Raw genomic sequence first — 26,172 nt, 5'->3', positions numbered from 1 at the left:
AACTAGAGAAAGCCCTCGCACAGAAACGAAGACCCAACACAGCCATAAATAAATTAATTAATTAATTAATTTAAAAAAAAAAAAAAAGTAAAGGATCAAGGGGGTGGGGGAGAAGATGCTTAAAAAAAAAAAAAAAAAAAAGTACATCCCAGTGTGTGACACATAGTAGGCACCCAAAATACAATTACTGAATGAAACAATTTAAGAATAAACTTACATGTTACTCTGAAATGTATTATGCTTTTGGATCAAGATAAAAACATAATTTTATATTCAAATTACTTTTGAGATAGAAAAGACAAAACGTTCTTTACTATAAAGTCGAGTAACAACTTTATAGTAAAGCTGTCTCTGTCTCTCTTCCACTCTTTTCTTTTTGGATCAAAGATTTCCAAGTTTCTTGAGGGACAAAGTATTAGGCTGTATGAAACGATCAATGAAATATGCATACCACAACAAATAACCAATCTATAACTACGGAAACAATATTGTAATGATCCCAAAGCTATAAGAATTTAAATTAAAAAATAAAAAGTTAAAAATACTCCTATCATCTGGAACTGAAAATAATATATTGCAAATGAAGTTTAGTTAAATCAGAAATTCTTCATAACAGACCCCTAAACACTGATCACTGCCCATGTATCTCCATTTATTTTATTCCCTTAAAAATCATTCTTAGATAGTTTTTCATAAATACGTTTGCAACAATCATAAAAAGATTGTAAAGTGCTTCCTCTCCTCCCAGAAGCTTATCCAGTGACCTTGCATGCTTTACTCCACCACGACTTCCACGGTTTCCATCTCCATCCTTTTACTTGGGGGCTAGATTTACCTTTTCTCAGTCACAAGTTTCTCTGTTTTCTCACAGTATTATTTCCACTGTAGTTTTTACAGGTTATGATAATTTCCTTCTCAAATTAATTACATATATAGAACTGTGCACTCTGAACTTGCCCTTATTTCTTGCCTTCTTAGAGAAAACAGAGTAGATTTTGAAAATAGAGAAAGATCTGGTTAGATCAATTAATGTTATCAATTCTGTCTTCCTCTAAAAATGTATCTTGCTCTTTACAACTGGTCATTTTCTTAATTTTTTATTTTATCTATCTCTGCTTTACTTTTTGATAATTCATTTGTCTATTGATTTTTCAGTTTCTTATTTGTGCTGATTAAAAATCCAATCACTTTGCTTCTAAAATTAAATCATTTTGGATTTCAATAAATTAAACTAACTTTTAGCCATTTTATCTCTTTTACCTCTTTGACTATTAGGTGTTGATAGCTTAAAAACAACATTGGTGTTAATTTTAATTTTTTTGGTCATTTTCATCTTCAGGAATCGTTTGGTCTATAACAAAAAAGATTCTTTTTCAAAGGGAGAATTTGTCCTCTTTTTTCTCTTATGTTCATTCTAAAATATGTGCTTCTCTAGACAATTAACAAACACTTACTAAGCATGTGCAGCGGGCATACTATTAGGCATTATACAAACATGATTTAAACATCATAAGTAATAATACAAAAACCAATTTGATATAATATCTCACTTTCAAAGCTCTGCTGGTATCCCAAATATAACAATTCCTAAACTGAACTATCGCTGCCATCAATTCCAACTCAGTGTCAATGGAACCTCTTCTACAAGGTTGCCCTTCTATCTTTGTCTTCATCCTCAACATCCACATTCAACAGCAAATACTATTAATTCTATCTCCCAACCATGTTTCAAATCTGTTCACTCCTTTCAAAATGACAATATCTTCCATTATCCAAGCCACTATTATCTCCTGCTTAGACTTCTGCAACAAATTAACCATTATCTCTGCTTCAACTTTTGCTTCTCTCTACTTCTATACTCCTCACAGCAATGTTATGTCTGTCCCTCTGTCTCTGTCTCTCTATCCATTCATCCATCTGCCAGCCCATTCACCCACCCACCCATCCATCCATTTATTCACCCATCCATGCACCCATTTATTTCAATATATGATATATAGAACTTGCCAGTCTGCTTCTCTTCCAGAAACTTTAGCCACACTGAATACTCAATTCCTTTCAGTTATTTGAAATTGCCTAGCTTCCTTCCTGCCTTCAAGCTTTACACACTCTGTTACTTTTGCCTCAGAAGTTCATTACTCTTAAAGCAATTATACTCCAATAAAGATGTTAAAAAAAAAAAAAAAAAGAAGTTCATTACTCTATCCTTCACTTTCAGGTAAGCTGCAAGGGCACTCATATTGAGAAGAATTTCTTCTCCTTCTAGACCAGCATTGTCCAATGTATGTAATGTGAGTCAAAACTCCAAGCTGCATATGAAATTTAAAATTTTCTCCTACCTACATTTAAATAAGTAAAAAGAAACAGGTAAAATTAATTTTAATAATATATATGATTTTAATACAATATATCAAAATTATCTCTTAAATATGCAAGTGATATAAAATTATTAATGAGATATTTTATATTATTTTTAAATAAGTCTTCAAAATTCTGTGCATATTTTAAAATTCTGGCATATCTGGATTTTGACCAACAGGCTTCTCTCTTTTGTAATAAAAAGATAAAAATAATTCTGAGTGGATATACACCAAACTTGAAAGGTATTTCTGAGTTGCATAAGGAATCGAGTGGTTGTTACATAGAGGGAGGGAAGACTACTTTTCCTGTGTTTCACAACTTGATGTTCCTTTTTTTTTTTCCAACGCATCTCTTCTACTTCTTAAGTTAAAAAGACATTTCCGTTTGAAAATAATAATTACATGATTTAAAGGGGAAACTTTGCAAAAGGTAAAGACTTATGGACTATTATAAATTCAGTGTCATTTGCAAATAAATTTTATATTTTTAAAGAGTACATGTTGCTCTCTCTGTACAACACAAAAAAGAGCTGGATAATTATGCTTAAAGGCAAGTCATGGTTCATTTTCCAGCACTGAGTGGTTCTTAAGAATTGGTAAGGAATTAGCCAATCAAAAACAGTTAAAGAGTGATTTCCTTTGATCTAGAAATGCAATATATGGAGGACTATACTATCGCTTATTATCCACGGTCAGATTTGTGGATCTTTCGTAGCCCTATTTCATGCTTCCCAGGCACTTCATTCACACCTCTATACAGTTAGTATCATATCACATTATAACAACTTGATTGATTTCTGTTTCCCTCCTTGCACTGTGAGCTCTCAAGTTCAAAGAACTTCTGTTCATCTTGGTAACCCTACCACCTAACACAATGTCTGGAACATAACAGGATATATTGTTCAAAATCAACCTAATTTGGTATATGTGTCCATGTGGTATGTTTTTACTAACTTTGAAAATAAACAATACAATTTATCAGTACTGCTGTATACATGTTCAAGTAATAAAATAAATTATTGTACTTCACCATTCACCTGGATTCCCCCATTATCTGTTTGTTATAAAAATATAATACATGCATATAGAAGCATGTATAGAGAATAACTGCTTAGCACTGTAGATTCATAATGACCTATGTTTCAGATAAGGTTAAAAATGAAAAATTTCCATTCTTTTAATAACTTGAGAAAACAGTAAAGAATAAAGAATATTCTTGACTTTGGTTGATTTTGTTTTTGTTTGATGTAAACTTTGATTTACATTTTCATCCCTAAAGGTGACAGAATCGTATACTGGATGAAACATGTCCTCTGCCATGAGGGTTGAAATTTTACTTTATTAAACATGTTTTAAATTAAGGGTAAATATATATGTTCTTCCTCGTTACTCTATAATATTCTTAAGGCTGGGAAACACATATAAAGTAAGACATACTTATAGTTTCATATTTTAGTAGTATAAAAATATCAAGCTACTAGTCTTAATCAAAGGGACAGACTGATTCCCAGAGCTTGTCTGACCATCAACCTGCAGAATTATGTAATCCTGCTTTGCTCAAGGAAAATAAAGATGCTGGCACCCGGTCTTTTCATCTTTTCTCTCCTCATCAGGTTCTTCTCCAGGAAGAAAAGATCCAAGATAACTTGATATGTGGCCAATTTGTTTTGTAGCTTCTGGAGTTTTCAAAGAAACAGAATTTGCATATTCTCTAACACTTATTGCTGAAGACCAGTAGAGCTGACAGAGTCTTCAGGTTCTAATTGTCCACCGAGGTGCACAACTGAGACCTGTACAGATCTATCTCCCTCAACTCTGGTGGATGCTGTAGTGGATTGCTGGAGCAGAATTTCCCCACCACTTCCCCGATGTCCAGGCAACAAAGAGCGCAACTCGGAGCTGCTGACAAAGACCTTAGAAGTTTGCAAACTTTAACTGCAGAGACCCCCTTTTCAAATAAAACCTTATTTAGAAAACTCTAATACATAAGACAGATAAAAGTAGAGTCACTCTGGGTAAAGAGCAGCATGACATAGCCTGCTGGATCATGATTGCCATTATCTCCTCTCTTTCAAAGGCACCATGGAAAATCATGTGGGGGGCCTCTATTGACTGGCCTGCCTATCTTCACTTCCCTTCCCATGTTTTTTCCATTTTTCCTTCCCCTTTTCCTTCCCCCTTTTTCTTTTCCATTTCATCGCTTATTTTTTCTCTCAATTCTTTCTTCCATCTATCTGTCCTTTTATCTTTTCTCTAATGACAAAAATATAAAAACTGTGCTTATTGAACAGGAAAGTTGGAGACTTGAATTACAAAGAAACCTGAGCATTAACTATGTTTCTTGGCTATTTTGCTTTAAAAATATCAGAGAAAAATTAAATATGTCAAGGTTACTATGCTGAAAATTATCTATCAACAATCCATACTCTAGAATTCTTTACAAAATAACATGGTAAATGAGAATTTACCAAATAATTTATGTGATTTCTTATTAGAATTATATATATATATAGAATAGAATATATAAAGAGAATAGAAATGTATGAGGCATGCTAAATATAAACTTCATTTGGAGAACAACAGTTTTTGGTTAAAAATGTAACCAAATTTAAGCAAAATACTGATCATATCAGTATTCTATTTGTTACAACCCAAAAGATTAAAGGGTCTAATTAAATGATTGCCTTGTTTTATTTAAGAATAACATAGAGTTTAAGAGAATGGTGAATCAATTTTTTTTTAAAGGAAAGCTGGTTTTTCTTGGTTGATTTGTTTAAACATTCTCATTTATTTATTTATTTATTTATTTATTTATTTATTTATTTATTTATTTATTTATTCTTTTGGCCATGCAGCACGGCATACAGGAACTTAGTTCCCCAACCAGGAATCCAACCTGTGCCCCCTGCAGTGGAAGCGCAGTCTTAACCACTGGAAGTCCGGAATCAATGTTTTTTTTAATCTTAGTGAAAATACCAATTGAAAACATGTGAATATTAACCTTTTTTATATTCCATGCCTGCATACCAAAGATTGGTATGCAGTGCTAACTCAGTAAAGAGCTTGTTTAGGGATTCTTTTCTTTTCTTTTTTTTTTTTTTTTTGTGCTTTTTAATGTTCTGATATTTTAATTTTAAAGCAACTTTTGTTTGTCTACTAGAAAGATAATGTCAATGAAATATTTCTTGGAAATATTTTTTCTCTAAAAATTATTTTACTTTTTAAAACATCCTTAGAGAACTTAATCATTAAACATTTATGGAGTGCTCAATATATGACCGTTAATGTTCTTAACACTTTGCTTGTATTAACTCATTTAAAACTCATTACATCCCAAAAGATAGGTGTTATTAAATTTCATTTTTCAGATGAAGTTAAATATTTTGCCCAAGTTCAATGGGCCCATAAGCGAGGGCTGAAACCATGTTATTGACTCTGGAGCCCATGAACTTAACCATAACACTATAAGGCATATCTAATGTCACACTAAAGCAGTTTGACATTCTATATGATAACAAGATATTTAAAAAGCAGAAATCAAGTGGAACTGCACTTTACTAGAAAATTTTGACTTCAAAGTTGGGTAAAGAATTATATTTTCGAAATTCTGTTATATGCCAGGCAGTATGGTAGATTCTCTACATTTTAGCACTGCATTTGTCCCCCCTGTGGATGTTGGCATTCTTATTGCAAGAAGAAACTGAGGATAAAAAAGTTTAAGGAATTTGTTCACGGTCACAGCAGTAGAATTTATCAGACACCAAAATCCTTTGTGTTCCAGAAAGATAATATTTCTCAAAATAACTTGGAACTAGAGTACTCCATTAGAAATTCCCTAAGAAATACAATTTAGATGACTTCTGGTAACGCCACTGACCCCAAAACATCTCCTTCAGTAGAATCCCGTAAACTTAAAGTTCATGGGGAAAATCCAATATGAAAAAATTCACTCCCTTGTTGGAGCCTCGTTATAAATTAGTTTGCCAGATCATGCGCTCTCTAAGCTTAGAAACCATGTGCATTTGAGTCCAACGTTTCCCAAAGCGTGGTAAACAAGATAATTTCAGGTACACAGAGTCCATTAAATAGCACTGAATCACATTGTGTGAAAATTCTTCCTTCTGATTACATCAAAGAGAAAGTCCCAGTGTGGTGTCTCTGTATCTTTAACAAATCTCTAACTCTTGGCTATTGTCTTTTCCTAAAGGAGAGAAAAAGAAATCCTCAGGCTCTGAGCCTTTGTCAGTCATGTTTTTCTCTGCATTAATGTTTTATTATTTTATTTATTTATTTATTTTTATTTATTTTTGTTGAAGATATTGGAGTTTCATTTTTAGTAGTAATATTTAACTTAATTTTAAAATACATTTATTTATGTAGAAAAATGATTCAATAAAAAATTAAAAGAAAGTAAGAGTACAGTTTCAGGTGGGTAGGACAAAAATTATGAAGACATTTTAATATTGGCTAAAGCTGTAAAATACTGTCTTAAACTAATATTTTCATTTTACAAAAGAGAAATAGGAAACTCAGAGAGTTAAATAATTTGCACTGGATTACACCATTATAGAGTGTAGAACCTAGGTTTTCTGTTTGTCCATTAACTGTTTGAAATAAGCACTGTGGCAGAAATGAATCATGAATATATAAGTTTTAAGCAGGAAAGAATAAAGGCACAGCAAGAGCAAGAGTGACATGAGACTTACATGGAGGGTACCCAAAAGCAGCTCAGGGGGTAGATCTAGATGCTTTTTGAGACATCATTCAACCAGGAAAACTGCTAGTCAAGAATGATCCATGAAATGTGAACTAACTCTAGTCAAGATGAAATCTATAGCTGAGATGGTAGCTAATAAGTTTTAACCCTCCCAAGACAAACCACCCAAGCATCTTAGCATTTTAGTAAAGACTCTGAGTAGTGAAAAGCATTTAAAACCAAAGGAATGAAATTTTAAAGAAAGATAAGTAGTGTGTTCAGGGGCCATGCTAGTATTTTCTACACCATACTATAACACTCTTCAAATCCCTGTTGGTTGGAACCTAAGTAAAAATAAATAAATTATAAAGGAAAATAGAAGACGATTTCAGATAAAGCTATGATTCTAGAATCGCATCAGCTATGCCCAATCACCTTGCGCTAAATCTATCACTAGAAGGTTAGAAACGTTACTATCTGCCTTTTGAGAAGTCAAAGTATAATTGAACAGCACAGAGTATCTTCTGGGGAAGTAGCATCACTCTCCAAGAAAATGGAAGATTCAAAAAAAAAAAAAAGCCTACATGTTTTCTACCAACTTCCTACCCAATGCACAAAACCCTGTCCCTCCTTTCCTGATCAATCTTGACTGAGTATCCTCCGTGGAAAAGGCAGAATTTTATGATGGAGACAGCGTTTTACAGTTGAATGGATGTGAGATTTGGAGACAGAGATCTGGATTCATGTCTTGGCTACATCCTCCTTTTTGCTGTGTTTGACTTTGATAGACTCTGTCCTTCTCTGCAAAATGTTGATAGTAACAGCAATGTCATTGTATTATCATGAATATAAAGTAAGAAACACTCAGGGAAGGTAAGAGAATTAAATAACAGTCACTGGGTGCCTACAATGTGCCAGGCTCTTTAAATTCATCTTCTCTTTTTTGCTGCTTTATGGTACCAATGGCCCAGTGCCTGGAAAATACAAGGTGTTCAATTAAGAGTTCTGTCTATTTTCCCCATCTAACAAGGCACCCCATTATATTGTTAGAATGCTCTAATTGTTAGCAAAATTTTTATTTTAAGCCAAAATCTGTCTCCTTTTAACTTCTGCCTAATTCTGTCTTCTGGAACAACTCAAAACTAAGCCACTCCCTTTTCTATGAGAGCCCTTCAAATATCTGAAAACAATTACCATGTTTTCCTTTCGTCCTTTCCTCACCAGGGTCAACACACCCACTTCTTTCAACTGTTACTTTTGAGGCATGGCTTTCTGGAAACATACTGTCCCAAATGCCTATTATAGACACAATCTAAGCCAGTCAGTTATATCCTTAAACTTAGGGTCTTTATCTGAACATAATAGTCCAAATGCAGTTAAAAAAAAGTGGTTGAATCTGTGCTGAGCAGCTTACTGACCAATGAATTAGACTATCCTTTTAGCAGTATTTATGCTAGCAGGATACGTACTTTTTTTTTTTTTTTCACATGTATACTGAGGGAGGGCACTAATACACATGACATGGTTAAACAATTAAATATCATAAAGACTAGATCTATTTTTGTTGGAGAACGTATTGTGACAATTCGTTTCGAAGTTTCCTTTTCAGTTAGCCACAGATATAGTATGAGTTCTATAATGAAAATGTAGAAGACATTAATGGGGCTTAATTAGCTATAAAGGTAAACTTTTTTATGAGTTCTTAAGTGATTCTGTTCAGAATGCTCTGAGTTTAAGGTCTGTCAGCTGCTGATGCATGCCCTGAGCAAGTCAGTTAACCTTCCTGCGCCTCAGTGCCCTCATCAGTAAAACCGAAGTGTCCTGCTACTTCACAGGGGCAGTGAGAATCACTCAACTAAAAAGACACATTGTGCATAAACACGAAGATACCAAGGCAAAAGGTGCCTTATAAATCTTGGATAGAGGAGTCAATGTTTTTTAAGGTGAAGCTCTCCCACTCCAAAGATTAAAAATCTAAGCAATTTGGAAAGCACAGTGGAATCCATTTAACACATGCTTTACTTATTAGTATATTCCTGTACTTCTGGCTTCCTCTCAGCTCACCAAAATCCACCCTGACCCCAGAATTTTATTTCTTGCTTACTCCTCTTTTCTTCTAAGCTTTTTAATATGGTCTATCCCTTTGTAAAGAACACAACTTCTTTCCTTTTACCATATTCCTCTCTATTTGCATCACACGTTAGTTAACTTGTTCCCTCTGCTTCCTTAGGAAGGACATTTGATGGCTGACCCCGTGAGTGCTCACACCTTCCCTACATCCTGCTTCGTGGGGAATAATAAAGCAGATGCTGTTGCAACTGTCTCACTGAAACATAATAAGAACTGAGGACAAAATGCCCAACTAAGTCACACCATTGACATCTGATTGTCCTTAAACTGATAAGAAGGATAATCAAAATGGGACTTTTCCAGAGCAGAGTTATCTGTGAATTTTGTCACCAGGAATGCTTTCAAATTAGTTCCTGAAATAAAAATGCAGCTTCCCATCTTGATTCTAAATGTGTTATAATTACATTCAACAAACACAAGGTTAAGCCAAGCGCTTAACAACTAGGTTATTGTCCCCAAAGGCTTAAGTACAACTAATCATTTGGTGACCTTAACTTCTTATTTGCTGAACCTAATTGCAGAGTTTGAAATAAATGCAGCAGTCACCTAGTCTTTGCAAGTGAAAGTTTTCTTGATAAATGCTTTGCTAACACTTCCATTCTCTGGCTATCCTCCTAGCCGACATTTGACTGAGTCCTGACAGTGTACCTTAGTTGGGATGCAAATCACATTTCCATTGAGAAAGTCTTCCTGAAAAACTGATAGAAATTCAAGAAAGCTGCCACCAGATATCTTTGGCAACAACTGGCTCTCCTTCCTTTGTCCCTGTTACATCCAGGACAATACATTTGCCTAAGTACCTAAATTTGAGATCTCAGAGTCTTTTTGTATACTTCTCACCCACAACCTCTATATTCAGTTAGTCATTAAGTCCTATTAAATCTATCTTTACAATGATTATTGAACGTATCTCATGCTTTCAACTGACACAGCAACCAACTGGTTCCAGGCTCTCATCAACCTAATAATCAAAACTTCAGATATCGAAATAACTCCATACTGCCACAAGATTGAGTTCCCCAAATAATACTTTCACGTTAATAACTGGTCTTGTCTTAAAGGCCCACCACAATTTGGTCCTGGTCTCCCTTTCCTACCTTAACATCCTACCACCTCCACATTTCTGTTGCATCTCAACTCTTTCCCCTATGCACAAAATAATTCTTCTTTTTGTCTTTTTTAGCCTCCACATTTGTATACTGAATAAAAAAATGGAGGACATTTTCCAAGTGAAAGTACATCTAGAATTCCTTCTCCATTTTCTCTATTCTTTTATAACTCTTTATAACTCTTATTATTGTTTCACAACTAACAAGTTTTATTTCCTCTATGAATTTTTTAAAAGACTCTATGTACTATTTTCTGTCTGAAGTTTAGCTTTACAACAAAAATGAGTGGGAGACAGAGATTTCTTATATATCCCTTGCCTCCACACATGTATAACTTCCTCCACTATCAATATTACTCACGGAATGCTTTTTTTTCTTTTTTTTAAACCAAGGATGAACCTACATCATCCCACATAATCTTCCAAAGTCCATAATTTACCTTAGGGTTGACTGTTGGTGTTTCATCTTCCATGTGTTTGGACAAAGATATAATGACATAATTACAAAAGTATATAAAAGTATACAAAAGTACAATACTCATCATTATAGTATCATACAGAGTGTTTTCACTGTCCTCAAAATCCCCTGTGATCTGCCTATTCATCTTTCCCTACCTCTCCTGGTTGCACCAGCAACCACTGATTTATTTATTATCTCCACAGTTTTGCCTTTTCCAAAATGTCATGCAGTTGGAATCATATAGCCGTCTCACAGTCCTTGGATAGTTTGTTCTGTTTTTTCAGTCTTTGTTCTCCTTGCTTTTCAGTCTTTGAGGATTCTGCTGACGTATCCTCTAACTCAGAGATTGTTTCCTCAGCCATGTCCAGTCTACTAATAAGCCCATCAAAGGCAATCTTCAGTTCAGTCACATTGTTTTTGTTTGTTTGTTTGTTTGTTGATCTCTAGCATCTCTTTTTGCTTCTTTCATTTTTTTTAATATTGATTTTTATTTATTTATTTATTTATTTATTTTGGCTGTGCCAGGTCTTAGTTGCGACCCATGGGATCTTTAGTTGCAGCATGCGGACTCAGTTGCGGCATGCGGACTCTTAGTTGTGGTATGCAAACTCTTAGTTGCAGCATGCACGTGGGATCTAGTTCCCTGACCAGGGATCAAACCCAGGCCCCCTGCATTGGGAACGCAGAGTCTTATCCACTGGACCACCAGGGAAGTCCCTGGTTCTTTCTTAATATTTCCATCTCTCTGCTTACTGTGACCATCGGTTCTTGCATTCTGTCTACTTTATCTACTAGAGCACACAGCACATTAATCACAGTTGTTTTAAACTCCTGGTCTGATAATACTTGCCATGTCTGGTTCTGATGCTTGTTCTGCGTCTTCAAAATGTGTTTTTTGCCTTTTGGTATGCCTTGGAATTTTTTCTTGATAGTCAGACATGGTGTGTTAGATATATAAAAGGAGGTGGTGTAAGTAGGCCTTTAGTAATGTGGTGAGGAGACAGCAAGTGTTCTATAGTCCTATGATTAGATCTCAGTCTTTTAGTGAGCCTATGCCTCTGAACTGTGAATTCCACAAGTGTTTCTCAGTTTTTTATCTCCCCCTTTTGGTGGGACAGGATGGCTAGAGCGGGGTGGAGTTGGGTATTTCCCTTCCCCGGGTCAGTAAGGCTCTGATAATACCTAGCAGGTTAGGCTCTAGTTAACTAACTAATTTCCCCTGAGGGCAGGCCTTTTAAGAAGAATGACATGCATTTCAAAATAGTTCCTTTTCCCCTCTCTCTGCCAGAAGCCTAAGGGGATTTTTCTCCCACATTTACTGTGGAAATTCACTGAACTTCTGGAGGTAAATCCCACAGTATTATGGAGGCTCCCCTATGACTGGGTGCCCCTGAAGAGTTGTTGATTTTTCAGTCTCTTCAGCTTTTTTATTTGTTGTTAGGACAGAGTGGTGACTTCCAAGCTCCTTATATGTGGAACAGGAAACCAATTCGATGAATCTTTTTGTGACACCTGCCCCAAACACATCTAAATACATAATATTCAATCATCCATTATTTATCTTATGCATTTTTGTGTGTGTGCCAGGCAGGGTGCTAGGTGCCGGGAACATAAAGAAGGACAAAATGTAGTCCTTGATCTTATGGGGACTAGAGTCCATTCTGGGAATGTCTGTGACATTTACTACCTGTACTACTTTTTCAGCATTTATAAGGTTTGGGCTAGGAACTGTTAACTTATAGTTCTATACTTCTTTGTAAAACACAGTACAACAACTTAATAAGAATTGGCAGTCAATAAAGATGTGCTGACTGAGTGAATACTTATTTTTTTATTATAAAATCTAAATAGTGAAGTAGATAAATTTGTCTCAAAAGATTTTTGTAGGGCTTTCCTCATTCCATCAGCTACCTGCACCGAGTAAGCCTGGGTCTGTTCAGGGTCCCCAACCACAGTGGCTCTCCCAAGGCCCATCTTCTGCCACAATCAATCTAGTTCTGAAATTTAAAACAAAACTTTCTTTTCTATAAAAATACATTTCCCTTGTTTCAAGTTTTCTAAAAACCTGTTCTCTCTAAGTAACAGCTTTGGTAAATAGTGGGCAGTAGCAAAGCAAGGTCCAAGTGTCTGAACTCTGAGGTGAAAGAACTGGGTCAAAATGCTGGCTTAGCTGTGCAGTCCTGAAAAAGTCATTACATTTCATCACCTATAAAAGGAGAATAATAACACCTAGACATAGGGTTGCAATAAGGAGGGGAAGATGTAATTAGGCATAAAACCAGCACAATGTCTCGTACTTATCTCAAGAAATGGTATGTATCAGGTATTAGTCCATGCCAACCTAAAAGGTAACTCTAATGATGCCTATAAATACCGTGTTTCTTATTACGAAGAACAGAGTTTCAGTATAACAAAATTTACTGGGAGAAAACCACTTAACCCAGCTTATCTGCTGAATGACAAAAGTTGTTTGAACATTTACACTACACAGTATCTATATAAATTGATGAAAATGCAAAGTATACCTCACTGTCCAACACGTTCCTACACAAAGTGATATGTGCTATAGCACAGATATGCACTAAGTACTATGGGGAAACAATGGAAAACACTAATTTTGCTTGAATTGGTGGTGGGGGTGGGATGGGGATTCAGATTGAATTTGGGGAACATGTTAAGGTTGAGGGAGTACAGATAACTTATAATTAGAACAAGTTCTTAGAAGATGTGTGATTTTCCCAAAGAAAAAGGGTGGAAAGGCATTCCAGAGAGGAAGAAAATTGCATACAAAAGCATAGAGACTTTAGTTTATAAAGAGTAACTGCATATAGGGGATCATGTTAATGAAGGGGGTCTCAGGTACTCAAGGCAGGCCAGAAAAGAAGACACTTAAAGCTGTGAAGGTTATGGCTTTGCTCTTCGCACAGCAGAGGCAGCAAATTGGACTACTTACCCATCCATTAGGTTTTTATATATGAGTGTACATATGTAAGTTAAGTTTCTCATGTTTGTACTTTATGTAGCACATTATTTATTATTAGACAAATCATTTCCTGGAACATAACATGAAAGACACCAGAGATTCTATAAGACACTAGGGAGAGGGACTTCAATTAGAAAAGTAAAAAATGTAAAACAGAAAAAAAATTCTACTCAATGATTTATTTTCCTGACTAAAGAAGTTATCAAGAATAAAAGAATTCACTCTTACTGTTATTCAATTTACTTAGGTTCCACAAATATTTAATAAGTAGCTGCTCTATGACAGACACAGGGTAATGCTTAGAATTCTGCAGTGAACTAGACATGGCCCTTGCCCTCAATGTATTTATTATATAGGAGAATAGATGGAAATTAAACAAATACTTAAATAATTGCCATAATGAAAGTGCTACAAAAAGCACAGGGTGCTATGAATGTAATAATGGGAGAAATTCAGTAAGACATGGGAGTTAGTAAAGCTTCCTTGAAGAGATAATTTTTAAAAAGAGATCTAAAAACTGACCAGAGCTTAGCCTGGATAGGAATAAGGGCATGTGTCTATGTGTGCTGGTGGGGAGAAAGTCTGAGCATGAAAGAAAGGACAATAGAGTTAGATCTGAATACAAAAAGGAAGTTGGCAATGATTGAAAGATGGGCATGAGTTTTAATGTCATCAGTGATAGCAGAAGACAAGATTTATTGGCAGAGACCAGAAAATATAGGAACATAAGAATTTTGACCATTGTCCTCAGAGGATAGAAAGTTTTAAGAAAGGAAGTAAAATCATCCAGCGTACAGTCCATGTTTGCTTGTACTTTCCACTGTTTTTCTTCCATGAACTCTCCCCAGCGCTTCGTTGACGCCTCATTAATTTCTTTTATGAATGCTTCGCAATGCTTCCATGTGATACCCACCATCTTTTAGACTGTTGAAACAACTCTCACTCATCATGTACAGCCTTTGTACATTTTTAGCTACTGATTTCCTCTTAAAAACAACGAAGTGTTTGACTTGTAATTTCACCTTTCTGAAAATACAAAATCACTACCACCCAAAAGCTGAACCTCTAAAGAAGCTTTGTAAAAATGTATTGTCAAATCTTCAGAGCACAGCCCAATAGTTGCTGCCTAGGGAGTCAAAGGAAGGAAGAAACCCAATAGGTTTAGACAAAGCTACCTCTTACTAAGGGGCTACAGGTGCTAGGCACCCCAGTTGGCACCTTTATTTTTGGAAACAAATGTGGCACCAAATTGTTTAAGAGGATTCACTTCAATGCTCAATTACATATTTTGATTTCCATGTAGATATTTAATAGTAGTGATTTTGAAGAGCCTTATATTTACTAAAACAAATACTTCAATTTTTTATCACTTTCAATATATATTTTAATATAGCATTTTATAGTTATATGGGTTCAAATTAAGGATCAGAAGGAATAATTACAGTGTTTCTAAATGGAAGAGCTTTCACATTTTATTTTCACACTTTTGAACTTTAAATTATGCTCTATGTGACTGAAGAGGGACCTTTAAAATTGATTTGGTCTTGTGCAAAATTGTTCAAGTTTAAGCCTGTCCTTTTTTGAAAGAAAACAAAGTGTTCCATTATAAGAATCAGAGAAAAATAAAGCTAATGAAAATGTACATAATTATGAATTTTTTTAAAAAAGGTTTTATTTGATTATATTCCAGTGTTTGGAAATTAGAATTAAAAGGTAGCCCACTGCCAAAATGCTCCTAGTTAGTTTTAAAAACTCACATAAATATCATTTGTTCTCTCTCTTTGAACCAAGGTCTTTGCTACTTATAAATAAAAAAGGTGAAGAAATAACCTTTATACACTCAATTCCCCTGAGCAAAGAGTATCTAAGAATCATAGAGTGAGATGGGTTTGTTATTTGCATTTTTCTCTAATTAAGGTTGAGACAAGCCTGTAAATTAATTATACTCACCATTTAAGCCAAATTTAAATACCACAACCCCCAAAAGTATTAAAAAAACCTCTGCATCTGCTCAGCATCTTAATAAATTCATTTTTAATTTAAGTATATTTGCAAGGGTATTTTTTTTTCCTGGAAAATGCATTACAATGTAGGGACTTCTAAAAAATAAAAATCTTTTATTAAGCAGTTTCATTTTTAATAATATTCTCTTAGAAACATTATATAGGGTTAGTATTTTACACTAATTTGACTCAATCCTAGAAAATAATGGCTCATTAATATTTATATATGTATATGTATGAATTGCCACTAATTTATATTTATAATATATATGCATATATTTGTATATGTAATAGACTTATAAATTATACTGTTCTATTTCTTATTTCTATTTTTCCTGTACTCCTTCAAATATTCAGTTTCTACTAAATGTACATTTTTTTATAGATACTATGGAATTTATTTTGTTTTTAATATTTTTAAGATATAGAGAAAACTGTCAAATATATATACTATTTAATATTTCACTTAAATGATTAAGAAAAAAAGTTTCAAAAATATGCTTATATAACTGCCAAAGCGAGAATATAGACACATTTCATGTTTTGAGTTTTCATGTAGAACTGCTGAAAAGCATCAGGATTTTGAATCAGTGTATATTTTCAGATTAAATAGTATTTAACCTCTGAGAAAAAAGATATATTTTTCCAGGCCAAGTGTAAATTGCACAGCTTTTTCAATTGCAATACAAGTTCTATGATTAGATTTAGTACAAAATCAAGTTTCAATTTAACAGCCAGCTGTAAATATATACGTATAAAATTGCATATGTAGTATGTTTAACAGTCCTAGAAATAGCTTTCAGAAACTATCAAAGATTTGAAAATTTCATTTAACCCAGAATATCTGCTTTGGCCCAACAAACATGTTAAAATACTATTCTGTCAACTTCATTTTTCGTATTCTCTATCTCACCCAGCTAAGATTTCATCAGCTAAAGACAGCAAATATGTTGTATTTTACCACAAATGTAGTTTTACACAAAATTCAAACAGAAAGAGAAATTTAAAAGTTATAACACCGTATCTTATTTCACTGCTTGTTTAGCTGACATGTATTTCTTGAAGGTGCAATTTCTTTGAACCTCATGATAGTTAGTTCTAAGTATTCTGAATGTTGTGCTTCATAGTTTTTTCTTGTCCTCTATCCCAAGTAGGGACACAGAAAAAAAAAAAAAACAACAATATTTTGTTAAATGAGAAAATAGTTATAGGATACAAATACTTGATATAGGAATCTTACTTATTTGTCCACCATTTAATAGAGTTACAAATATATCACTTATTTATCTTACAAAGCTATTCAGGAAAATTTAAATTCAGGCTTGTTCTCCCTTTCTATATAATCCAATTAAAATATGTGTACAATTGAAATAGAAATGCTGATTTAGAAAATGTTGCCCTCATATTTTAGGTAAATGTGAATATAATACATGTGGACCCACCTTTACTATGCCATAGATGTTTAATTTAAATGGTGTTTTCCTCTCCAATTTTTAATGATTCTAGAATATCACTACTTTTCTCATCCTGATTCCAATCAATCTTTCCAACACAATCTCACACAAGTCATTCTATCTGGTATGTAATGATCTAAAAACAAACATGGATAGGCAGTGATAGCTACTATTTTTTCTTTTTTTTACAGCCACGCCGAGCGGCTTGCCAGATTTAAGTTCCTTGATAGAATCTGTGCCCTCAGCAGTGAAAGCACGGAGTCCTAACCACTGGACCACCAGGGAATTCCCGATAGCTACTATCTAAGTAAACTATTCAATAAATCATTTTCTAACCCAAAGAAATAAAGTATTTTGTAAATTATCTATTTTAAGAATGAACTTTTCAGTGTAGGGTTTTGCTAAATCATACTACACAGCAGAAAGTTTAGCGCAGGCAGAGTTCAATGTGAGTAAGTAGGATATTGAAACAACACAAAACAAATACAAACCTCCACCATACACTGTTGGATTTAATTTTAGTCATCTGCTTTGAACTGCCAGAGGAGAATAAAAGGTAGGCGCTGAAGCGAGAAGTGGGCTGAAATGTAAATATTTCAGAATTTCATATTGAGCATGACTAGTTGTTCATTCTTACTGGAAACAGCTATGAAATAGGCAAAAGCAGGGTTGCTTGTTGCAACCTGAAACTCATTATTGCCAAGCATCATCCTTGATTTACTGTAACAAAACCATGTTGATGAAGCCAAGGTCTTAGGTTCCACTGAGCCAGTCTGCATCTTGCAGTCTCTTATTTGCAGATTTATCTGCCTTTCTGCAAATATTTGTCCTTAGAAGAGTAACTATGCGTAAGTATGAAAATGAAGTAATGTATAATAGGTCCATTACCAGCACGGGGAAAATGATGCAAATTTCATGTCCTATGGAGAGTGGTTGAAAAAGCAACATCCTCATACATGAAAAAAAAAAAAAAATATATATATATATATAAAATAAAAGAGGATGATAGGCCCATAGCATTATAAAATATTATTAACTAAAAGACAAAGATAATATTTGAATTTAAGAATAGGACTTTTCTTTAGTAAAGAAAAAATGAACTATTTATATGATTTCTATAAAGAAATAACACAAGCTTTATTTTTCAAAAATAGGCAGTGTTAGATGGCACTGTTTCTTATATACTCAAAAAACTCCCTACAGTTCTGTCAAATATACAATAAAAGAAGAATTTTTGGGCTTCCCCGGTGGCGCAGTGGTTGAGAATCTGCCTGCCAATGCAGGGGACACGGGTTCGAGCCCTGGTCTGGGAAGATCCCACATGCCGCGGAGCAACTGGGCCCGTGAGCCACAGCTACTGAGCCTGCGCGTCTGGAGCCTGTGCTCCGCAACAAGAGAGGCCGCGATAATGAGAGGCCCGCGCACCGCGATGAAGAGTGGCCCCCGCTTGCCGCAACTAGAGAAAGCCCTCGCACAGAAACTAAGACCCAACACAGCCATAAATTTAAAAAAAAAAAAAAAAAAAGAAGACTTTTTTTTTCAAAATTTATGCATTCCCATTGCAACATGTGTTATTCATTACCTGAGAGTAGATACTTTTAAAAGCTTTTTGCTTTAAAAAACTATACTTTCTGACTCTTTCAAAGTCATTGCCTTTTGCTACCAATAACAGAATATTAATGCTGCTCTTTGAAAAGATATCTTAATGTATCAATTTATTTTATTTATTTTTCAGTAATAAAAGACATGTTTAATCATTAAGATTTAAGGTTTCTATACTGGAGCACGCAGAAGTCCAATGAATTACTGGCATTGTAGTATTCCAGGTCAATGGATCAACTGCTAAATAAATGTATCTCTTCATCTCTTCTTAACATACACTTTTTCCAAAACAATTTGCAAACAACTAAATTCAAGCCACAGATTAAAAGTGATTACCTATTATAACAATGGTTGAAGATAGGTATTCCTTATATATACTCTACATTATACATCACACTGCCTTACACTTATTTGGCACTTAAAAATTATTTGCTTAAAGTGAATATATAAAACAGAGAAAATAAATTTAAAGTACAAAAGCTAGCAGGTCAGGCACCTTGTTAGAAGCTCTGAGTTACTGAATGCCAGCAGTAGCAAGGAAGACCAATGGGATGACAAAGGAGAGAAACCCTCAAGAATTTTAATGAGGGTAAAAGGTCTAATGGTTCATTCCCATTACTTGCTATATTTCATCTTGTTTTAGAGAGTTCACAAAGTGTAAGACAATAGCGCAAAATCTGTGATTTTTATGCCTTGCTGTTTTCTATTATAAGTCTTAACCTTGTGAAGGTGATAAAGTACATAGTAAGTAAGTTTTAGGGCCTTTTTCTAGCCAACTATACAGTGTCTCAGGGGTCTAAATTTAAGTACTATCAACTAGATTTTTTTTTTCCCAAAAAGAAATATAAAAACCTGAGGTTACAACAAAGCTGGGTTAAAAGGTGTATACAGAGATAAGCATCAAATTTGATATAATAAAACCATCTTGAAAGAATGCATTTCAAAGTATTTTAATAACATATATCTAACAAAGATTAAGAAAGTATCTACAAAACATTACAGGGTTGTTGTTTTTTTTTTGATTATATATAAGCACATCTTCAATCCAATTTCAAAGGCCCACTTCTGCTGTGTTCTTGAGATCTTGGGAGATATACTAGATAAGATATTTTAGTATCAGTGAAAGAAAACAAACCTATCTAGTTTAAGGAAAAAAAGGGAAATCACTTCAAGGCTACTATCAATTTCCAAGAGTATGCTATTGACCCAATGGCTGGAATGCAACCAATCTTCAGAAGCAGACTGGAACCTGGAAATGAATGGCTCCCTCATTATTAATATGGGGTGGACGATCTCTTGCTCTGGTCTCTATGTCAGTTGCAGTGTGTTGGCTCCATTCTGCTGTTTTCACAGCTCTCTCTGACACTCAAACAATGAGGAAAAAACAGCTGTGTTCTGGTACCCAAGTGCTCAAGAAGCTAACTAATATAGAAACTGAATGGTCTTAGTCAAAATTCCAAATCCTCATGGGAATGGATTCTGATTGACCCAGCCTGTGTCTTATGCCCACACATCTGACCTGTGGAGCTGTCGCACTGAAATAACATGAGGAGGGTCCCACATATTTATCTAGAGAACATACCACATATAAAATAGCGATTTATAATTAAGTATTATTAAATATTAAGAATAACACATTTGTCCATTAAACAAAGACTTAATGAAAACCTACTATATTTTAGGCACCGTTCTAGACACTGACTATTCAGATAGTAAAAGAGGTAAACAGAGTATATGGTTAACCTGCTCTCGTGAATCACAGAAACTAGAGTGGTTTCTTACAAAACGAACAACAAAAAAACACTATGATCTTGCTAATAGAGACGAAAATAAGGATGGAAAATTTTTTAAAACAAAAATACTTTCTTAATTTCTTAAAGACAGAAATAAATTCCAAAATGAAATTTAAAATCCCTATCTATGATGTCTTTCTAAACACCTTATAGTTATGGGTCATTCTTAGAGGAAGGGAAATTGCACATCTCTGTAAAAAGTGGCTCAATGAATTACAGTTCTATAAATATATGTGAGGGCTATGTAATCCATAGGATAAGTTAATGAAAGTTTACTATTCACTCATACAATTCAAAATTTATCATAAATGATAGCATAATGTAACATAACTAGATTTCCTTTATACGGGCTCTATTTATTGCAATGCGTCAATATCGAACAGATTATGTACTTTGGAAGGAAGCTACTAAAAACACAAATGAACCATAATGTAGTTATCAGAAGGAATTAAATTTTATATTAAATGGAGAGCTTTTAGCATATTCTAAGGTATAGTTACAAATAATGGCTCATCCAGTGCAGTAGAATGAAGATTTCAGCTAATAGTCCTAAATTTCAGGGACTCACCAAAAAACAGAGAATGGGAATCCAGAGAGTTCTGTCCTAGGACCACTTCTTGGACTAACACTTGTCAATCTCCCTTGACTATTTCATCTTATCCCCAAATGCTAATTTATCATTTGGGTGCTGATGTTTCCTAGATATTTATCTATAGTATAAGGGTCTGTATCTCTCAAATTTAATATTTTATTCCATCCCCCAATTTATCTTCATCCACACTATACTATAAGTTCCATGAGAGGAAGAACCCTGTTTTATTCATTTGAACGCATGTGTCCAGTATCTAAAGCAATAACACTACGTACACATTTATTAACTCTGACTTAGGGCCTTCTTTCTAAGCCTTAACTTATATTACTCCCATTGGAATGCCCTTCCACCCACCCACTTTGTGAGCCTCTATTCATTTTCTCATGACTCAATCTAAGCATGTTTCTGATGAAATCTTTCCTGAATCCTTCAGAATTACCCATTCCTTTCTTTGCCCAGCACCCACACTTACCATTAACACAACACCATGCCTTCATTCTGATTCTGGCTTCCTATTTCAGTCTTGGCAACTAAAAAATTTTGTATGTGAATATATATGTATATATGCACACACACTCATACATACAGTAATTATTTATTACACATCTGTAACCCTCTACAAGACCGCAGGATTGTTGAAACCAAGAACAATAGATTACTTGCTATTGTATCCTTGGGCTAAGACCATTTGCTGAGTAAATGAATATATGTCACTATTAGAAATGATTATTTTCCAAAGGAACAAAGTATAAGATGTTATTAGTAAGTCAAAAACAAAAAGAAAATCTATTATAGTTATCATTAAACAAACATTAAAATTGAGATATGTGCATGAGTTAGTACAAAGTTTATATGAATTTTTAGAGATGCTTCTTAGGAGCCAATAATTACTTTTTTAAAGAAATAACTTATTTTTTGCTCCAAGTATAAATCTTGGTCTTCCTTATTTTATTCTTTCCCAAATCTGTTCATTCTATTAACTTATTTTTTTTTACTTCAGAATAGTTCCTAAAAATGTAGAATATCCAACAGTATAGACCATGATGCCCAAAGATTTATATGCTACTTTCATATTTCTAAGATTAAAATTGACTAAAGTCAATTTTTGATCATTCTGTTACCTTATAAGAGATTAAGAATGATAAAATAATAAAATATGTAATAATCAAGACAATTTTATGTTATTTATTTTAAAGACTGTCATAGTACTCATGCTATTTTTTGTTAAGCCAGTGAAATCTAGAGCAAACAAAGCAAGGAAAGAATAAGAAGAAAAACTAACATCTTAGATTGCCTTTTTAAATCTTCTCATATTATTCTGTTCTAACAGACCATTTAACCTATTTCCCCTGTTTTAGAATTCAGCTTTTCCTTTTCCTTTTCTACAACATCATTGAGTTTCTTGGCATTTCTAACTAAATCTACAAATCAGCTCATATACCATCAAGTTTTTATTTTGATTTTGAAGAATAAATTCTATCTGCAAATAATCAAGACAGGTTAGAATCTTGCAAGCAAATTTTAATAACTAATACTCAGATGCACTGCTATGAAGAGGTTGTTCTAGGATAGCTTGTATGTGTTCATTTCTTGAAACGGTAGTCCAAAATAGAAAAAAAAAAAAAGTGCTAAGTTCTTTTTAGGTCTTCTCACTCAAGGCTTCAGATAAATTTTTACTATCTACTCTTGATAAACAAAGATGTCATAATTAAACACCATAGTTAATACAAGCTACATAACTTGTAGAATTAGAGTTCTATCAACCAAACAATACTATATGGAAACACCTTGATACGGAAATTCCCTATATCAATACTAGTATGACAGTCATTTTAAAAGCAGATATCATGTCTCATAGTGTTATTTAAGTTTTGAGGTGGTACATTTTCTGAGGTTGTTATCACTTCTAGACATTTTTATTACATTCAAAATATTTCAAAATGACTGTTTTTTACTTCTTATCTAAGTATAGAATGATTAAAATTATCATAGTTCTCTAATTTACTATCTACTAAATAGTTTACTGTATCAGTATTCAAAACATTATTTATGTCTTTATTTATATAAGACAGTGCTCCTGAGAAGTGTGTAAATAAGATTGAAAATAAGATTGCATATATTCTAGGGATGCTATTATTTAAAATAATCTTATTAATTCTTTTATGAAGAATAAATTATTAGTTATACAAAACACTGCATCCTCATCTCACTTCGTCAAAGTCTCTTTGAAGTTCGGATTTTCCTATACCTGTTCCGGATGAAGCAAAACTTAAGAAACTGTAGGCATTAAGTACTAATAACAGGTTTAACAGAATAAGGATAAATGAGAGCCCCAAAAACAAGTCTGTAAAAGGACTCGTCTCTGGGTAACTTCATATATGCACGTGTGCATTTGTGTGCATGCATATATCAACTTATATAAGTACTTGTGATTTCCTACGACTCTAAATAATTTGTTGGTTTTCAAAAACAGATGTCATTTTCCTTCTAAAGTTAACAGTATTACTCTCATTATGGTAATATGAAATAGTTTAAAATTTCCAAAGTGACAGAACGGGGCAGAGAAGGAGATTACTAGCTAAAGTTACCAATTCTTATCTGATTGGCCCTCTGATGCTCCTAGCCCACAGCCTAAAGTTTTCCTCCTGCCTGCCATTCAGAAAAAGACACACTTGCTAGAAGTCATGTCCCACACCCTGACAGAATCTTCTATCAATCTTAGGGCGACAGTAACTGTTCTAAACTAGGGTGTCAATCATGATGCCATTGGTACTCTTTTTCTTTTCCTGGGTGTGCCTTGGCATCTCTTCTCTTCTACATGTCTACCGTCATGAACACTGCCAGGCAGGGCAGACGAACATAACCATCAGGTACAAGAAGCTGGTCTGTCTTTATGCATTGTGACACCACTGTGCATTTACAAAGAAAGAAGACAAAGAGACAGCTTTACCCGCAGAAAAGAGAGGTCCCGGTTGTGCTCGATGCTGGTTATCTCCAGGTTGCCCATGACTACCTCACAGTTCTCATAGTATTTGCGCAAGGCTCGGTACTGCTGTTCCAGGTCAGAGAGAGAGCTCAACTTATTCTCTGTTCCTGCGCACACTGCCAAGACAAGAAGAAGCATGGGAAGTTATGTAAACTTTATATGACATGCACCATGACAATATTTCCCTCAACTCTCTTCCACAACAATCTACTCCAATTCCCTGAATTAAAATATTTTGAATGTTATTAAGACCCGTAACCCAAACACTGATAAATATCTTCACTTTTATTTTTTCCAGCTTTACTGAATTATAATTGACATATAACATTACGTAAGTTTAAGGTGTACGCATGCGGTTTTGATACACTTATATATTGCAAAATGATTACCACCATAGCATTAGCGAACATCACCATCATGTCACCTGATTACCATTGTTGTGTATGTGTGTGTGTGTGTGTGTGTGTGTGTGTGGTGAGAACATTTAAGATTTACTCTCCCAGCAACTTTCAAGTATATAATACAGTACTGTTAACTATAATCACCGTGTTACACATTAGACCCCCAAACTTATTCATCTTATAACTGGAAGTTAGTACTTTTTGACAAAAATCTCCTCATTTCCTCATCCCCAAGTCCCTGGTAACCACCATTCTTCTCTTTGTTTCTATGAGTTCAGCTTCTTTAGATTCCACATATAAGTGACATCATACATTTACATTCATAAAATGTATGTACTAACCACAGAGAGTAAGAAAGCATGGGTTCCACAGAAACATATAGCAAGGAGATAAACTTAAAATAATCACATTTTCTGTGGGCATATAAAGCATGTAAATACATTTAATTTCACTCAAACAAGATTTTCTTTCAGATTTATAATTTATTTTTTACCTACGGAAGTAAATCAAAATCGAAAGATGATAAAAGTAAAAATTTTATTTAAAAAATATTTTTGTATTGCAAACTAATCTGATCTTAGTAAATTTTCTACAGAATTAAAACTTACGCTTTAAGCCCTCAAAAATGCTACCTTTTAAAATACAAATATTAAACAACTTAGATTGAAACATTTATAAACATACACTACAAACAGAATATGTACTGAATTATAAACTTTTATCAATATCAACTGGGTCGTTGTGTATTCATTAGTGTTCTGAGGTAAAATAGACTGTTTGTTAATAAATGTTCTCAATCTGCCATCTTTGGGGGGTGGATTTTGAATGTTTATATGTAAGCTCATGAGTATACACACATCTGTGTTTTTTAGGTTGTGTGTGTATGTATCTTTCCTGTCTTCCAGAAGTCAGAGTTTTAGTTATTACTTCTCATGGTTTGCATAGCTACCTGAACAATTTAATGCACCAACTCTACCATTTAATGCACCAATTCTAGTCTTCAATAGACTGAAAAAACTCTATTACGAATCTTGTAATAAGTGTGTAAAGTTAAAAAAATGAATTGTGAATGAAACATCTTTGAGTACATTACATGGTATACACCAAACTTAAGACAAGATATATGCAGTAAACACTGAAGACACTAGAAAAAGAGCTTAGTAATGATGTCAAATATACATTTGTGTGTCATCTCCACAGGAATGACAAAGAATACATGAGGCTTGATGTGGTGCTCAAGGGGATAAGTTTCAATACAGAAAGGAAAAAAAAAATCTAGATTGGTATATTCTAAATAATTAGGGCCACCATATAGCCTGTTTTTGCCTATTGACACATCAAAAATAACAAAAATCTGGATCTAAAAGTCTTCAAGAATAACATAGACCTCTAACCATAGTGGAAGTTCATTATAAAAACAAAAACAAAACACAAACTCTTCTTGTCTGGATTTCTAAACCACATCAAACAGTATATTTTCTAGAAATACTCTTTTATAAGTGGAATTGTGTCCCTCTAAGAGATATATTGAAGTTCTAACCCCTGGCACCTGTGAATGTGACCTTGTTTGGAAATATGGTTTATGAAATCAAGGTAGGATGAGT

General features: G+C 34.0%; 1 protein-coding gene across 1 annotated transcript in view; it reads right to left on the bottom strand.

Annotated features, from left to right (window-relative positions):
* The window catches only part of ERBB4 (erb-b2 receptor tyrosine kinase 4), a 1,107,258-nt gene that overhangs the window by 647,423 nt on the left and 433,663 nt on the right, over nucleotides 1–26,172 (bottom strand). The window contains exon 2 of the mRNA XM_068543793.1: nucleotides 24,132–24,283. Coding sequence (XP_068399894.1) covers nucleotides 24,132–24,283 — 152 coding nt within the window. The remainder of the gene's footprint in view (nucleotides 1–24,131; nucleotides 24,284–26,172) is intronic.

This window comes from Eschrichtius robustus, chromosome 5 (genome assembly GCF_028021215.1).
Source record: "Eschrichtius robustus isolate mEscRob2 chromosome 5, mEscRob2.pri, whole genome shotgun sequence".
NCBI classification, from domain to species: domain Eukaryota; kingdom Metazoa; phylum Chordata; class Mammalia; order Artiodactyla; family Eschrichtiidae; genus Eschrichtius; species Eschrichtius robustus.
The sequence above is the reverse complement of the archived record's forward strand: the minus strand, read 5'-3'. Positions and strand labels throughout refer to the sequence as shown.